This window comes from Aythya ferina (genome assembly GCF_964211825.1).
Source record: "Aythya ferina genome assembly, chromosome: 17".
In the NCBI taxonomy this organism is placed as follows: Eukaryota; Metazoa; Chordata; class Aves; order Anseriformes; family Anatidae; genus Aythya; species Aythya ferina.
This window is the reverse complement of record NC_140316.1, coordinates 13,677,543-13,695,038: the sequence shown is the minus strand read 5'-3', so window position 1 is coordinate 13,695,038 and position 17,496 is coordinate 13,677,543. Positions and strand designations below refer to the sequence as shown.

Genomic DNA, 17,496 nt, shown 5'->3' with positions numbered 1-17,496 from the left:
GATGCCATGCCCCACTACACAGAACTCCTCTGTAAGAGGTTGGCAAGCAGAGTAGCTGTCTTTTAAAGCAACCAAAGATTAGAAATGTCAGTATTTGAGTGTGACTTTGGAAATACTACGTGGTAATTTTCTCTGCAAGCTTGCTTAGAAGTGAGCAAATGTACAGATCTCCAGCTCTGTTCAGTATAAATCACATTGATCCATTATCCTGCTGCACCAAAAAGCAGCTGTGGATGTGCTCTCCCCAGGAAAGTGGCTGCAAGCAGTTCTGTGGCTTGCTGAGATGTAGTGACCAGGGCCAGAGAGCCCTGTCGCTGACTCCCGCTGGAGGAGTTGAGGGAAGGGAAAAGAGTGATTCAAGGCTGAAACACAAGAACTCATAAGCCATGCTTTCAAATCATTTTTAATCACAATTTTTATTTATTTAACTTAAGTTGTCATAGAAATGCATTTATTTTTAGCTAAATACTACTTCTACAACATTTCTGTAAGAATACCAGCTGTTATATAGCACTGATGTATTTGGCTGTGCTGCAGTAGGTGGGTTTCCTATTCAGTGCTTCTGACTTTACAACAGTAACTTAATTTGTCTGAAGTGCTAATGCAATTTGAATTCTCTTGTGAGACTGGAAAGCTGAACATGTAAAGCAATGTGTCTACAGAATACATCATCTACAAATCTAAACGACCTAAATGTATATTACGACAGCAGCTATGGCTTTAAAATGATTAGTACTGGTGCTTAACGCAGAGAATAAACACTTAACCAGTACTGACATGGCAGGAAATGATACAGTACTCTGTACCAAGTAGTTCTGTCCTTTTGGTACATTCCCCTTAGAGGGGGAAAAACAAACACACTTGAGTGGAATTTCCACTTCCCAGACTCTGGCAATAGATGTTAGTGAAATGCAGATTACCATACAAGTAGCTTCCATTAAGTTCCAGCTTGCCTAAGAACTGCAGGACATTTTCATAACAGAATTAAACTTCTTTCTAAGGCTAGAAACTGCTCCACACTGTGTCAAACGTGCTTCTGTCTTTCAACTTTCAAGGCAGTCCACATTAGTCTTGGATTTGTACACCTCGTGTTACTAGAGAACTTGGGAGCTCTGCATGTTGCCAAAATCCTCTTCAGTGTCACTAGCTGTTGCTAAACTATGGGAGATGTGACTGATGGCATCCTTCTTAGGAGAAACTGCTCCAAAGAACAAGAACTGAAACTGGAAAATGCAACGTTTACAGGAATAAGATGTTATGCACGTGGTACAGAATTTGGGGGTTAATTATTTCTGAAGCTTTTGCCATTTTAAAAATACATTTTGAAGTCTTTATCAGACTATGGTGATGTTTCCTAGTAAAATATTTCCAGCATTATAGTTAAACGTGTTTTTTTTGTCAGCTATGCTGCTTTGAAAGCCAATTCCATTGAAGTGCCATGTGGAACACTGAGTACCAACATGTAGTTGTAGCCCCTGAACTACATGCAGCATCTAGCTTTTAAATGCCAGCTGAGGTATTTCACTGTTCTATAATACAACATAAACGAGGGCAGTGTCCTTACCTTGTGATAATGAGATTCTCTTGACTCTGCTTCCAGCACTGCTTGGCCATCTGTCTCAGGCATGGCTGTTCCCTCAAGATCTTTAAAAATGTTCCCCGAGTTGCACGTATTCCGTTTTGCCACAGGACTTGCAGGTGCTGCTGGCTCTGTGTTGTGTTCATTTTCATTCTGCCGTGGCCTTTTGGAAGCAGCTGCTTCTGCATGACCGTCCTTATCCATGGAGGAGTTCTCAGATTTGTCCATGAATGCCTTTGAGCTATATCAGAGAGCGTAGGTCAGATTAGTAATTGGCCTCTGCATGGCTTTGTTAAGGAGTCTACTGCCTGCTAAGGGAAGGCCTTACAGCTTTACAACAGATGCTCTGCAAGTATCTTCCCCTTACTGCAACAGAACTCCGTGGAGGTAAAGCTAATGAGAGGCTACTGCGGAATGCACCCCTTTGCACCAAAAGCTTCAGTGCTGTTCATGGTACTAAGAAATAATGCTTTTGCTACAGCCACAGTTCCTCAGTGGAACAGATAATGGGAATTGTCTGTGATCAAGAAGGGACTGCGTGCCTAAAACCATTCCCTTGCACGCTTACAATAGGTAAGAGACCCGTGAGGTGACTCGGGCTGCTCAAGCACCCGGTGGCTCTCTGATCTGTGGCACTGCCTATACAAATAGCAGACTGCAGCTGTAGCTTTGATGAAAAGAATCCACTGGTGGAAAGAGACTGAGGTCTCTCTGTCATGCTCTGGCTGGGCCTAAACTACTTCAACCTTTTTCTGAATATATCTAGTTCATAGTTTTCCTATGAAAAAAGGCTACAGGATCAGTACAATGCTTATGAACACCCTGCAAGAATATGCAGATCACCTTGACTTAGCAGGAAAATTTTTAACTCCAACTTTTCAGCTTGTTAAGTCAACCTGCCTCCCTCACCCACCCCCCTGTTACCTTTCCGGAATCCGTGAACAGCACAGGGGCTCCTGGGAAGCCGTCCCATTGTCGATGTCAGACAACGTAGCCAAAATAAAGCTGGCTTCCAGTACCATGTCTTCAATGCTGAAAGCAACCGGTCTAAACACAAATATCCAGAGACAAAGCAGCATGCATCATTACGTGTATTTTGGGAGGAAACAGCTCGTGCAATTCTATGCATGCAGATCACAAAATACCCAGCTGAAAAATTGAGTATTTGCTGCTTAAGAACCTAAGATGGCTTCCTTTTAAATACACCAACAATATTATACAATACTATGCATAGTCAAATTGTAGTTTTAAATAAAAACTGCTAAAGTTATATTTTAAACTAAAAATGTGTCATTTCTTTTGTCCACTAAATAAAACTGTGCTGAGGTAGCTTGTAGGTGCTTGCTAGACAGCACGGCTAGCTTAGTAATCCCGGTGTCCATGTTGAATGTTTTATGTGCAGTAACAAACTACTTATCCCTGTACTGCAGGTTAATCAGAAATAGAGCTATTCTGAAATGAACATTTTTTACAGTTAAATATGTATTGAGTGACCTGCAGTCAAAAAAAACCACAACTGTAGAGTTTTAACTGTGCTATTTCTAGATAGGTAGTTCCAGAACGTACCTCCCAGATACATCAAAATGGATTGAGACAGGACCATGGGTAGCTTCAGAAAATGCCAGTAGCCCCTGAAAAGAAGGGGTGAGTGGTTAAGTGCTATTTTAAACACAGATGAAGATCAGCACACATTTATTCTAGCTGTTGTTTACTGGGAAAAAAAAAAAAAAAAAAAAAAAAAAAGTAAAGTCTACTTTAAAGGGTGAAAGTTTACTGCTGCTAGCATGCATTTCCTGCCTTCTCTGCCTGGAGCTTTGCCTAAGAAATGTCTGCAGTAGAATTACTATGCCCGTGATGCTTTTTTCTCCAGCGGTTACATGTCTGCCCAGTACTGAAATTACTTTTCTGCTGGTTTAAAAGTTTTGCCTTTCACAGGCTGCTCTGAGGGACTCTGCAGTGTCTTGAAAATGCCCGTTTTTAAAGCCAATCCTTAACCAGCTGGTAAAATCCTGCTACCAGACAGGAGGTCTGGTGCAACGCTTTCAAGGAGGAATCGTTCTCCATTGCCCAGGTCGAGTCATGCAAATTAATGGAAAATGACAAATTTTTAACTTACCCTCAGTTCTTTAAGGCAAAATGTCACTTCAGAATCTACTCCAACTTGAAAGTAGTCAAATTCATCTGGATTCAGCTGTATTTCAGTAAGCATTGTCTTTGAAAAGTCTGTTTGAAATAACGAGAAAGTCGAGGACTCAAAACTACAATTATTATAACCATGATGTTTTTGTGTTAGCATTGTCTCAACAAATGGTGAGTAACAATAATAGATGTTTAGCTTATCTAAATTTATATTTAATAAAATAAAAAATAATTTACAGCATATTATGTGGATTTATGCAGCTTTTAACAGAACTTATTTCATGATCGGCTATGCGATGGCGTCCTGATGCCTGCTGTCAATCCTTTAAATCTGCTTTATCTACAGGCATTGATCACAAATGCGATTACCAGCTTCTTACTGCTGCATAGATGGGAAGGCCAAAATGCAGCATGACTTTAACAGAGTGATGGTTGTCAGCAATTATGATTAGAGGACCATGAAAGCCGAGTTGGGTTACTTAGTCTAAATTATTGTCTTTTCTTGATCCTATGCAAATGACAATGGAAAATAAGCTCTCCAGCATCAGGTATTCAATTGTTGCTCGCTGTCATTTGACTACTCATTAGCTATTATCAGGTGTGTGAAAAGAAAATAAGAGGGTACTACCAGGATGCATCACAGTCTCTGAGGCATTAAGAAAAATACACCAGCTTAAGCAGTTCTCTTCCAAAGCCAGGCTGCCAGGGAAGTATTAAACAAGTCCCAGCCTCCTCTTTCTTTGCTGAAGAGGTTTTTTTTTTTCAGCCTTCAACAAGGTCGTACTGCATCGTCAAATACATTCTTGTAAAGTTCCTTAGAACTGCAAAAATAAATGTTTACAGCATACCTGCCAACTTCTCCAAGGCAGAGCCCACCATGTGCATATGAAAACAAGCCTAGGCAGAAGCTGTAATTTCTGTCTCTGAAAATTAAACCTGAATGTGGAAAAACCCAATCCATCAGCAGACGGTATGTTCAAAGGACACGCTTTGTCTCAGAGCACGCAGAACATCTGCTGCAGGCAGCGCTCTGCATCGCATGCTACACAACAAAAGCCACACCTGTCATTCCTCTTTTTCTCCTGTTTGATTGTTCATTTTTTTTCAGTATCCCACTGCATTTCTACCTACTATTTTTTCACTCTCCTTATTACAATAACGCTTTTAAATGTATGTTCTTACAATAACATTTCTTTTTCATACAAAAGGTAATCTTACTGTATTTTCAGTAATTTCATTCCTGATTCACTTCTGTCAGTTTCCACCACTTACTCCTTGCTCTCCACTGTTTTAGCCTGTTCTAAGCACAATGCCCACACCTACGCTCCAGGCAGTCATCTTTTCTAGGTCATTATTCTCAGCTTTGGTCATAAGTATGCAAAGCATCCCTTTATTATATGATACACAAGAACCTGTACTTCAAAAACACAATCATAACATTAAAATTAGTCTGAGTCACGCACAAGAATCTGGACTGCTCTCCATCTCAGATCCGAAAATAACAACACACAACATAACAGTACAAGGCCAGCTAACACACTAGATATACTCTGTAGCAGTATCAATTCTTTAATTGTGTTATTCTGATTTAAATAGTTCATTTTAAGGCCTAATATTATCTCCTTTTCCCTGTCTCTTTCCATGCTTCTGCTCTTAGAGCATGGTAATTACCTCTGTTGAAGCCTACAGCAAATGGCGTAACTTATTTCATTTGGCTGCTCAGTCTGCTATCTGCCACCGATACCAGGAAAATATTATTAAAACCATCGTTTCTTAACGCAGAGGATGGCAGTCTGAATTAAAAATCTCCATTTCGTTCAGCTATGAAACACATTTCTGTTGCAAGTTGTTATTCCTGCATTTCACCCGTTCTGAAGTCCCAACAGCCCTTTGGATTTTGCATTTCCTTACCAGCATCTTCCTCGGCGTAACTCCTGAAACAAACTTTCATAGGAGTAACCGATAAAGTCACTTCTTCTTGACTGGTTGGAAAATGAATCATTATATCAGCCAGCAGCCTATAAAATTTAATTTAGTATTAAAATAATTTTACATGACACGAGTTATTACCTAGCAATTGTTACTGGCATTAGAAATTAAAATTATTCCTTGACACTATTGTTGGAAAAAACACCTTTGAAATGTGCAACCCTTCAAGCATGCTGTAGCTTTAAAATTGATTTGTACAGTACTAGGTATGTGAGAAATCTAAAAACACATCTAATAATTATGAAATCAAATTTGCTTGCATTTAATACCTGTGCATGTTGCCCAATCAGCCTCACATACATACATAGCACTGCTGATCCCTGTTTCTGAAGTAGTAACGTGAACTATCAAGTATTAGAACAATGGATTTAGCAACTCACCACGTGACTGTGGGCCCTAACCAGATTTTGATTTTTTAATGACTACAACAACAGGATTGCCTCCTGGATGATTTCTTTTCAGAAAAAGTATTTTTCTATTCATTACCTGGAGTGGACTTTAAGTATGTTCGGACACATGTGCTTTGCAAAAACAGCCTGCAGTGGATCACATTCTTGGAAAGTCAGATTATATGTTTTTATAACACCTAAGTATAAAGCATGTGAACAAAAATCAATAGAATTGTAATGCTTACATTAAAGCCAAAAAGGGTCTAAAATTCTATTTTATTTTTAGTATTAATTGTTCTTTTAAGAAAGACATCTCAACAGAGAAAGTAACTGAAGGACTCTAGCAGTAACTCACCCACAAATAGAAAACCAAATTAAAATGCCACCTAACACTTCCTTCATTCTATTAGTTATTCCCTCTAGCATCTGAGTTTTTTAAGAATTCACAGCAAATGGCTGAATAGCAACAAGTCCAACAAATGCATGGAAAAAAAAATAAATTCAATATTTAACTTATACAGTAATATAAATGGTGGTGGAATACATAAGGCAAACCCTACAGATCTGTTTCTAGATAAGCCTGAGCTAATGTGTGAACTAAGTGAGCTTAATTGTCTTGAGACCTAATTCAATATATTACCTCTAAGTGCTATTAGTAGTGGAAAGGCCCACTATATCCTTTACTTCAAACACCCGCCAAAGCTGGAGTTCCCTCCCTCCCCTTTTAAATTCCATAAAATGTGTTCTTCAGAATTGAATCCAGACTAATTCTAAATGGTGTAAGAAGTGGGCTGACAATTAGTATATAGCATGTACAACCACTGAAATGAAGAAAAAGTCGGTCTGAAAGGTGTGATCCTGTCATACCTTTTTTTTTTAACAAGGTGATGCACATGTTGAATATAAATTTCGATGTGAAGAGGCTGAAAGTGTTTGGCATAATGTTCCATCAATAACACTCAGTTAGTAATTACACTAAATATTATGTTATCCTGCTGTTTAAAACTGCTACTGTTTCTGGAAAGTGACTTTTTGTGTAACCTACCATTTCTGCAGAGAAGCTGAAAAGTTATGTGATGCTCATTAGTATTTGTATAAATGCTGCATTTCTCTACATTCCTTTCCAGCACATTTACACATCTAAATACAGGAAGAACTGACTGGGGAAGAAAAAAGATCAGTGCAGAGGTTACTCACCAAGAAGTTTTGCAATGTTATTCCCTAGCTCATGCAGTTCATCTCGAGCTTTTATGGCTTCCCCAAACTGCTTTGTAAGCAGACGTGGAGGCAGCCGAAACCGATCTTTGCCAGCCTCACCCACGACTGCAGTATGTGGCTGACAGGGCTGTTTGCTGAACAACTGGTCAAAGCTCTCCTGGCCTGTACTGTTCTCAAGGGCTACAGGAGAAACAACCAAGAGCCAGAAATGCGGTATTCCTTCACCCCAAGATTAAACTGGTTCAGGCCTTGGAAACTGTAGGGCACAGCTCAGGAGGTACACCTTTTAGACAGTTAAATATGAATACTCTCTTTCACAGAATTGCTCAGAAGTACTTGAGTTTAGTGTGTTCTGCATGCCTATATGATCCTCCCCCTATAATTTCATTTGGAAATTGAGCTAATTTGCTGCTTACAAAGTTGGGCATAACGATCTATTAAAATATACCTTAATGAATAATTTACATGGAAGTGATAACTGTTTTTCTTTCTGACATGGCTGAGACACAGCTGTCCAGCAGTAATGTTGAAAAAACATAGATGAGAAGAAGATGTATGCATACGCTGACCTTGAAGAATTCACTGATCTCAAGGCAAGCTGAAAAGAAATGTAAATTGATTAACTCAAAACTGTCTCATACTGGATCTTTACCAAAAAAAACTACCTCTGTACTTCAGTAGCATACATAGGCCACAAAACCTTTAAATGCGTACATCTCAAAACAAATATAGAAGTATCATGCATATTATCATGTTCAGACTTATCACCTTCGTTATTACTGGTCAGAAGTCACAGGTGTAATGCAGGCACAGGAATCCAATCTTGGGATATTTAAGTGTGTGAGTTAAGCTTTGAAGTGTGTTACCTAATCACTCAGAGTTTCAGCTTGTGTTTGAGGTATGTGAAGGACTGGAGCCTGCTCTAAAACAATCTTCCTGTACGTCCATCCACACAAGGCATACAAATGAGCACAGCCACTACCAGCACCTACAGGATACTTCACGCATGAAAAGAGAGGACCTCCCAGCAAGCTGGGTCGATCACTTTTAACTCAGAAACCTCTAGAGAAAACCCTAATTCTGCGGGAAGTGGTGTTTGATTAATGGGAGGCATTCTTCCTGTTGAGTCATACCAATACAAAAACATGTTGTTCAAGCGTGATTTCTGATGTGGTACAAAACATAAACCTCTTGACCTGTGACAATAGAAATAAAACCCTTGGTATTAATCAGGATGTCCTGGACACGCTTCACCTTGGGTAACACCAAATTCCAATAATGTTAGGTGCAGAGCAGGTATGAATCTTCCTGGATATAATCTGCATAATTACAATTACAGAAAATGTGGCATTTGTCCATGTTGAAAGTGGAGGGAGCTGAGAGGGAATGTAACTCAGACTCAAGTGTACCTGTAGGAAAACAGATAAGGCAATAGCCAACAGCACAACCATGTTCCCAACAAAGATTTTAAACTGACAATTAATCAAATTTACTTACACCTTTTTCTAAGGGGTCAAAGCAAAACTCATCGCTAATACGTGCTATGGCGTGTATTGCTTTTCCAAACACTAAAAGAAAAGAAACAAAACAGCGCAGCGTGCATTTTAAGTTACAACAAGTTATACCACATCTTCTCCACGATAATTTAAGGGGAAACATTCCACATTTACCACACGTTTCCAAGAAAATTGATACCATGATGGCAAACGTTACTCTTTCCCGTGGCAGCGACACCTTGGTGCTCTCCAGGGCTGCCCAAGGAGGCACACCTCAGGTTTGGCACCTCCCTGCACAAGCAACCACCGAAATACCCTGTTTTCCCCAAAAGGTCTCCCCACCGACCACCATTTTAGTCAGAAAAAAGACATTTTGTGGCGACAACGAGCGCGGGGACCTCTCCCCGAGGGACACCCAAGGGGGTCTCACTCCCTGCCCGCGCTGAGGCAGCGCCCTGAGGGGGCCGCTCCCGCGCCCTGCCCGCGCTCGGTACCTCTGAGGGGAGCCCCCCCGAGCACCCCCCTCATGGCCGCGCCCTTCCCCTCACGGCGAGCCCCGGATGCAGCCGCAGGGGGCGGGCGGCGGAGAAAACGCGGTCGGGGCCGGCTTGGCCCTGTGGAGGCGCCGTAGCGGCAGCGGCGGGGCCTGGCTTCCGCGGGGAGGTGCGGGCGGCGGCGGGCAGGATGGTGAGAGGCGGCGGGCACGGCCCCGGGGCTCGGTCCCCCCCCCACCCCCGGTCCCCCCCGGGTCGGGGCGCTCCGCTCCCGGCTGCTTCTTACCGGGGGGGCTCCGTTCAGCCGGCGCCCGGACGAGGGAGGCGAAGGGGTGTGGGGGGGGGGAGGCTAGGCCTGAGGTGGTGGTGAGGGGGGGGGGGGCTGCGCTCGGAGCGTTTTGTTTTTAATTTTTTCCCCTCACGATTTTGATTTTAACGCTTCTCTCATAACGCCGACAAATCATTAATTGTGATTTTTTAATTTAATTTAATTAATTTATTAATTTTAAATTTTTTTTTTTATTTCCTTCCCCGTTCATCCGGCTGTGTTGTGTTTTGTTTTTTTTTTTTTTCTTTTTCTGTTGCTTCCTTTTCGTTTAACGCTGGTCGCGTCTCACCCCGTTTTCCATTCCCCTGTCTGCGATCAACTCCGCCGCCCCTAAGGCCGGGCACAGAGTAAGTGCGCCGAACGGGCTCGGGGGGCGGCCAGCGGGCACCCAGGGCAGGCAGGAGGTAGCCAGGGCAAGCAGAAGGCACCCAAGAGGCACCCACAGTACACAGGAGGCACCCAGGAACTACCCAAGATAGGCAGGAAGCGTCCAGGAGGCTCCCAGGAAAGGCAGGAGGCACCCAGGGTACACAGGAGGCACCCAGGAACTACCCAAGATAGGCAGGAGGTGTCCAGGAGGCTTCCAGAAAGGGCAGGAGGCACCCAGGAACTACCCAAGATAGGCAGAAGGCATCCAGGAGGCATCCACAGGAGGCACCCAGGGGCTACTCCCCAGCTGCACCCCAGCTCCAAGTCACACCTGGGTGCCTTCGCTCATTGTTACGGTGGCTTTCCAAGCTTTAATGTAAGTAATGGGAGCTCAGAAGGGATCTGGGGGAACGTGGCCTGCCTGCTCACCAGCAGAGGCGATCTCTGTTGGGTGCTCTGCTGACTGCAGTGGGGCTGTGTGTAAGCGGCAGCGCGGTCTGATTAAATGTCATGTGCAGAACGGGGACTGCGTGCCTAAATCCTGAGGTGTCAGTGAGAGAACCCATTGATTGCCACTTGATCAGAATCACTCATTACCCATTTTTACTTGCTTTCCATTACATCGTCGCAAGAAGGAGCTAGTTAGTATTTTGGAGAACTTTTGAAAGACCATTAAAAGACATATATTTGTATTTCTTTCCTGGGTTGGTTTCAGATTGGTAGCTTGTAGACGAAAGAACTCCTGTACTGTTTGCCAGTATTTTCAAACACCTACTCTCAAAAGGTGCATGGGTTTCATGATGGTGCCAAGACATTGTTAATTAAAAACGGGGAGAAAAAAACACCCAAGTTCTCTGCCTTTTGGTGACAGCTAGCATGAAGATAGCTGCATGGCTTAAAGATATAAAAATTAAGAAAGGTGACTTGGTTTCTATTGCTTACGGATATAGGTGCATATAGATTTCTGAACTGTTTTTTACACAGATTAGATGGCTGTAATTCTAGGAACAGTCTGCCCAGCAAAGTGTTAGGGTTGGAAGATGATCTGCCACAGTTAACTGGGAGGTGTCCATCAGGCTGTCAGGGATGCCTGCCTTTAAATCCAGTGGTTTCAGTATAGAAGCATAACACCCATGCTTCATAGAGCTTTTCATGCCCTTCTTGCAAAATTAATTTATCGCTACTTTGCTTGCATTAATTATTTCTTTATTAGGCCTAAAATACCAAACCATGGCCTTCATCTGAATCCATAATTTCGAAGCTGCCATTAAATTTGTTTTCCTTGCATATTTTGTAATGAAACTGTGAATGGATAAAACTGGTAATAGAAACACTGCATGTAATAATCTATCTTCTCTGCTGCAGTGTTTTGTTTTTTTCCATTTCATTATTTTTTTACTCTTCTGTTGTTCATTGATTCCTACAGTATGGGCTTGGAACAAGCGTCCTGTTCTGATTAACTATTAACACACATTGCAAATTTGCTATTTTCTTTTTTTTTTTCTTTTGATAAAAAACCAGAAGTTAATTAATGTAGAAAGAAGCTGGGATGAAGGATTTTTAAAGGGAATTGACTACAGTTTAGCTAGGTCTGTACTTGAGAACATCTGGTAGAGATGTCCTCTATCTTTTCTTTTTTTTTTTTAATGTTTAAGTGAAAACAGAATGTGGGATAGTTTATGGTAGTTCCCAAATTTGTGTAAATTACATCAAGTAGTAATACAGTTCTTTTGTTATACCCTGCAGTGGCTTGCTTTCAGCAACAAAATTAAAACAACAACAACAAAAAACTGTAGACCCTTGTGTTCATAAGGCCCTCCTCTTGACAACATTCAAGATTAGTAAGGGCCCTTGCCTTCACTCAAATATAGAACTATTCCATCACCATTTCATTCTTATTTGAGTAGCTTTTATAACAAAATGCAGTCACAAAACTGATGATATTGCAATGCTTTCTGTTATGTAATGATTCTTGTCTTAAGTATCTATAATGATTTTTCTTCCCTGTCATGACACCCGGTAAGTTGGTGTTAGTATTAGGAGATCTTCACATTCCACATCGATGCAACAGCCTCCCAGCCAAATTCAAAAAGCTGCTGGTTCCAGGAAAGATCCAACACATTCTCTGCACGGGAAACCTCTGCACCAAGGACACTTATGACTACCTCAAGACTCTGGCTGGGGACGTTCATGTTGTCAGAGGGGACTTTGATGAGGTAGTGGCTTCTCTTGGTATTTGGTTAATCTCTTACATAAAGGCAATGTTTGTGTTATTTGTACTTTAAGTGGGCAAATTGAGCTTATGTAGTATTAGGAGTGAAAAGCACACTGAGTAAAAGAGTTGGGGTTCTACTTGATATGAATTGCACAGTAAGTTCTGTCATTGGTCTTCTGTCATAAAACTAATTTATGTACTTAGCTAAGTCTAAGACTCAAGCCAACAGGAGCTCCAGTTGTGAGATCTTTAAAGTTCCTTGCATCTTTACCAAATTCTTGATACTGTTCATAAAAGCAGTATTGTAGCTCTCGGTTTGTAGCAGTAGAGCAAATCACAAGGTATTTCCATAGGCTTTCCACGTTTCTGTTTTATGCAGTTTTTAAAATATAAATCTGAAAATCTGATTATTTTTTTTTTTACTTTTGATTTTTAGAACCTGAATTATCCTGAACAGAAAGTTGTAACTGTTGGACAGTTCAAAATTGGGCTGATTCACGGTCATCAGGTCATTCCTTGGGGTGATATGGCAAGCCTGGCACTGCTACAAAGGCAGTTTGATGTGGACATCCTCATTTCAGGACATACACACAAATTTGAGGCGTTTGAACATGAAAACAAATTCTATATCAACCCAGGATCAGCTACAGGAGCCTATCATGCCTTAGAAAAGTAAGTATGGGATGGGAAATTCCTGTGGGGGGTTTTCTTCTGATAACACAAACTACAGAACTCCTTGTGAAGGTTAATATTTACATTCTAAATGTCAGGCAGAGGAGAGGTTTATAGTAATTGCTAATTGTCCTGGAGTGAAACACAGAGAAATAAAGCTTCAGATCTGATGTACTGTGCTTACAAAACTGGAATCAATTAAAGTGATTCTTGCTAAGAAGTCTAACGATGAAACTACTACTACAGTTTAATACTAAACAATATTATTTTTTTCCTCTCTTTCCAGCAATATCATTCCTTCATTTGTGCTGATGGATATCCAGGCTTCTACAGTAGTTACGTATGTCTATCAACTAATTGGAGATGATGTGAAAGTAGAAAGAATTGAGTACAAAAAATCGTAAAATATATTTGCTTGTCTGGCATTTTTACCATCTCATCCTGGAACTGCAAGTTACTACAATACTTGATTGTTAGTTTACAGTACTACACTTACTTGCTAACAGCTTAACAATGTAGCTTCTTGGTAATAACTTTAAAACAACATTGTGTTTGCTTATTTTCTCTGTATGAATTGATTTGTAAAATATACCATTAAAATAACTGTTTAAATACTGTTCCTTAATGTTATAATAAACTTCACTTCATAGAAAAACTAAGCTTTATGAACTGTTGAAAAAAAAAAAAAAAGCAACAACTGTGTTTGTTTTTAAAGTGGCTGGCAGTTCTGTCTTTACCTAATGCTTAGCAAAGAGCTTGATGTGCTGGTTCAGTGACATCTAAAAGAAAAATGTAAAAGGTTTGAACAAAACAGTTAAGGGCACTGGGGACACGTTAGGTTTGCTTCACAATCTGTTTGATATTTGATTTTTTTCATTCCCAATTAAGTTAAAAGAATAAACTGGATTGATTTTTTGAAAAATTAGAATGAACACTTTAACTTAGAGTAGTAATTTCACTGTATGAAGTTGAACTTCAGCCTTTTTATAGTCAAAGCCATTCCAAACACTACTATGCTTTAATGAGTGACAGTCTCATTAATTTTGTAAACAGTAAAGAGAAGCTTTCATTTATTTATGGCTTATATCTGATAGTATGTCTACATAATTTGTTCCACATACAAAGGTTTTAAATAATGTAATTCCATATAACACTTGTACTACTGTTGAAGCCTAAAAAATGAGTTGTTCAAGAAGACTGGACCTTTTCCCTAGTCTCAGGGAAGTGCATGTATTTTAATAGCTACTGCTTCTCATGACTGCTAATTTTCCAATATAAATAAATCTGTTGTCTTCTGCACAACATTTAGAAAAATGGCCTGCTTCCTTTGCATATATTGTCTTTTGTATTACCATTTTCTTCAGTGCAATATCTGTGCAAAAATCTCTGTAGTATTTCCTATAGAGGCTTGAGTTAAACTAATGAGTTATCCATAGAACTTAAAGGATCAGCTAGAATATTTACTTCTGTGTCAATCTTATTTCTATTAAAGCAGGCTTATTTTTACCTTATAAAAAGACCCAAGTATTTCAGCTTGGTATCTCAGGAAGCTTTGGCTAACTGCAATTTCATGCAGTGAAATACATGCCTATCATTTTCTTAATGTCTACAGCACAATAAAGAACAAGGTTAAAAGGAAACTTTGCCAAATGTGTTCTACTCAGTCAATAGCCTCTCTTGACAAGTAAGCTTACCAGCCACTTCATAAAGTTTATAAAATACTGGAAGGTCAATATTGATACTCAGTTTATTTATGCTCATACTTTAATTAAAATTACAATTTATCTAAAAGGCATATTTTACACGAAGTGCAACACTTCCAATTTAAAATTCAATTACAGTTATGCAAGATTATGTTTGTGCAAATGCAATCTTAAGAGTGATGCTGACAGCAGACTTCAACACAGAGATATAATACAAAAGTAAAGGAAATCAGTTTTAGTCCTTCTTAAAATCAAAGTGATAAATATGAATTGTGGCAGAGTATGGCATAGAAACAGCATAGAACAGTTGAAAAAAATGTAGAAAACATTTATTGTGGAAGAAAAGCAGTGAGGTTTTAGTTCAATGTTCACTTGACCAGTATGTACATTGCTAATGCATAGCACTTATCTTGCCAGCAGAGGGAGAAAAGACAAAGGATAAATCAACACCTTATTGATGACTGTTCTCGTTTGCCAGTCTCTTCTGGTCCATTCATACACACCTGGAGGGGAAGAGGGCAAAATTAAAAGGGTTTAGAAAACAGGATATAATTTAAGACTTCTGAGCAGTGCTAAACCTTGTGCTTTCAAACACTTTCACATTTGATTCAATTAAAATGTAGTTGCATCAATTAAAGGGATATTTTATTATATAGAATATATTTTACTAAAATAAATCCAATAACAAGTACTTTTGCTAGAACTTGAGTGGGAATCCTAGTTTAGTAAAAAAGGAAAAAAATACTGCATGAGGTACAAAGTGTTTTGTTTTACCTTCAGAATATCAGAGGATGATTTATCTACCAGAGTAAGATTTCCACATTTCTCTTGATACTCTTGAATTAGGGCTGTTGCATCATCAATGCTGTAGGAGGAAAAAGTTTATCAACTTTGTCAACTGAAGTTCTCTAAAAAAACAAGAATTTAGGCTGCATACACTGAAATATAAACCCAGGTATAACTCCATGTTTTTGAAGTCAGGTAGATCTTAGGATTTAACCTGTACCTGTTAAAAATCAAATAAATACAAAACTTTAAATAGTTACTTATTTTTTCCTCTCCCATTTTGACTGCAGGATAACTGGTATTTAAGTGAAATATAGTAGGTATTCCAGCTTTTGAAACACAGCAGCAAACCCACTAATTCCTGAGCACAGACAGCTTGTTTATTGTTTTCAGAGCATGACCATGGCTGACACTGTCCTTCCATAATGCAACTGAGCTGAATTCACCTGACTGTATGGTGAAGTAACTCTTAAGGACAAACATTTGCTTTTTCAGACAAGATTTCTGCTCTTTTGACTGAGCTTGATCTTGACAGTCCAGGGGCAATAAGCTTTTTGGCTTGAACAACCCTGTTAAACAGTATCTTAAGTATGCAAAGTAATATCGTAAGATCTTTATTTTTATTTATTTTTTTTTCGTTTAACAATGCTTTAAAAACTTGAAGAGCAAGTACTAGAGAATCTCCAAGATTTCAAATAAATGAAACTAAAGTAAAAGAGAGATTCAGTTTCCATAAGCAATGCATCACATGTTTTACTTTTTGTTAACCTACCAGTTCTTGTTGACAAAATAATCCACCAGTTCTTTCATTCGGTGAGTATTCATCAGTTGTTGCTTCACCAGTGGAAAATACTTCGTTCTCAAGAATTTTTCATATAGCCTCTTGTTTATGATATTGTCCAAAATCAAAGATCTAATCTGTAGATTCAAATTTTAGTAATGGCAAAATATTAATGCTTTATAAATAAGAAATGTGACCTTTGAATAAAATGAGCAGTACTGGACTCCTATAAAGCAGGATTATTATTATTTTTTTTTTAGTGCTGCAAAATGTCAGCTTTTTTATCAAGACTAATCTCAGATTCTAAGGGAATGAATTAAGAAACATGCTTTTAAGGAAGGCAATACAAGGCAAGACGAGAGAGTACAATTTCATAAGCCATTTGGCCTTTTTCCTTGAAACATTTGTTAAGAAATATAAAAGTGCTATTGCAAATGATGCTGTCCTACAATTAGGGTCAACCTATAAGACAGCACTGTGTGTGTATATTAAAAAATCATCCATTTACACAACATTAATAAAAATGCAAAAATCCTTGCAAATTTTGCTATTTCAGGAAGCGTTTACGCTTTATGTCAACTGATCCTTGGCAAGATTGTGGGAGAGAAAAAAAACATGGTTGTAAACAGTTACCTTTGAGAAAGCCTGTAAGTAAAAGGCAAATGACGTAAATTTTATTTATTTACCTGAGAAGCAAAAGCCACCACTTCTCCAGTGTTCATATGTTCATCTATTTGTTGCAGCACAGTTTCCATGTTACACGTAGATAAGAAACCCTTGAAAAAAAAAAAAAAAAAAAGATATAAAACATCAATATTCTGTGAATAAAGCATAAGCTCTTTCCCTTCAGAGCAAGTATTTGACTTACTCAGAAACAATTAACATTATGAAATTTGAGTTATAAACATGAAATTCTCAAACCAGGATCTGTGCAGTTGGACTGAAAGAGTAGTAATTACTAACGCTGTTAACTTTCAAACGGTATCTCACTGTAGTGGTTACAGATTCTTTTGACTCATTGCCAGCAGGCTACATCTTACACTGGTGCTGTAAGTTGGGAAAAATCTTCCTGGCTTAACTCTAAGTGGAAATGAATAGAAATCTAAGAATTTAAGATGCCTTTACTAGTGCCAGCTTGTTCATGACAGATAGAGGAACAGCCTATAATGCTTCATCTGTTAAGAATGACGCAGAGCATAAATTAAGGGAAAGAAATAAGAACAGAAAGGAAGCTCTCTAGATACACAAATAATGAGGAAATGGCTTTAAGACAGAAGGTTTACATCAGAACTTGTGATGCGTATCAGGCATTTTTCTAAGCAGGAGCTTTCAAGTCTG

At 39.2% G+C, this 17,496-nt stretch overlaps 3 protein-coding genes across 12 annotated transcripts in view; 1 reads left to right on the top strand and 2 right to left on the bottom strand.

Moving 5' to 3' along the window:
* Positions 1-389: 389 nt before the first annotated feature.
* Positions 390-9,418, bottom strand: RAD9B (RAD9 checkpoint clamp component B). 7 transcript variants are annotated; one of them, XM_084491491.1, is made up of 12 exons: positions 9,305-9,330; positions 8,812-8,882; positions 8,569-8,723; positions 7,763-7,912; positions 7,142-7,256; positions 6,194-6,293; positions 5,630-5,736; positions 3,696-3,802; positions 3,146-3,210; positions 2,504-2,626; positions 1,565-1,820; positions 390-1,223 (listed from the first exon to the last, which is right to left on the bottom strand). In XM_084491491.1, the coding sequence occupies exons 4-12, from the start codon at positions 7,850-7,852 to the stop codon at positions 1,095-1,097; spliced, it is 1,092 nt and encodes a 363-aa protein (XP_084347617.1). In that variant the 5' UTR covers positions 7,853-7,912; positions 8,569-8,723; positions 8,812-8,882; positions 9,305-9,330; the 3' UTR covers positions 390-1,094. The 7 variants fall into 7 exon arrangements, with proteins under 7 accessions (XP_084347617.1, XP_084347614.1, XP_084347615.1 ...); XM_084491488.1 differs by lacking the exon at positions 8,569-8,723 and having other exon boundaries at positions 9,305-9,418; XM_084491489.1 differs by lacking the exons at positions 8,569-8,723; positions 9,305-9,330 and adding an exon at positions 8,985-9,298.
* Positions 9,317-14,202, top strand: VPS29 (VPS29 retromer complex component). Its single transcript, XM_084491502.1, has 4 exons — positions 9,317-9,497; positions 12,026-12,217; positions 12,653-12,888; positions 13,175-14,202. Exons 1-4 carry the CDS (start codon positions 9,495-9,497, stop codon positions 13,290-13,292), a joined length of 549 nt encoding a protein of 182 aa, XP_084347628.1. The 5' UTR covers positions 9,317-9,494; the 3' UTR covers positions 13,293-14,202.
* A 415-nt stretch (positions 14,203-14,617) lies between these two features.
* The window catches only part of KNTC1 (kinetochore associated 1), a 38,261-nt gene continuing 35,382 nt past the window's right edge, over positions 14,618-17,496 (bottom strand). For all 4 annotated transcript variants that reach the window (XR_014684344.1, XR_014684345.1, XM_084491482.1 and 1 more), the window contains 4 exons: positions 16,845-16,934; positions 16,150-16,295; positions 15,366-15,456; positions 14,618-15,094 (listed from right to left, as the gene is read on the bottom strand). Coding sequence is in view for 2 of the 4 variants with exons in the window: in XM_084491482.1 (XP_084347608.1) it covers positions 15,035-15,094; positions 15,366-15,456; positions 16,150-16,295; positions 16,845-16,934 (387 nt within the window). In the remaining 2 variants the exon portion in view is untranslated. The remainder of the gene's footprint in view (positions 15,095-15,365; positions 15,457-16,149; positions 16,296-16,844; positions 16,935-17,496) is intronic.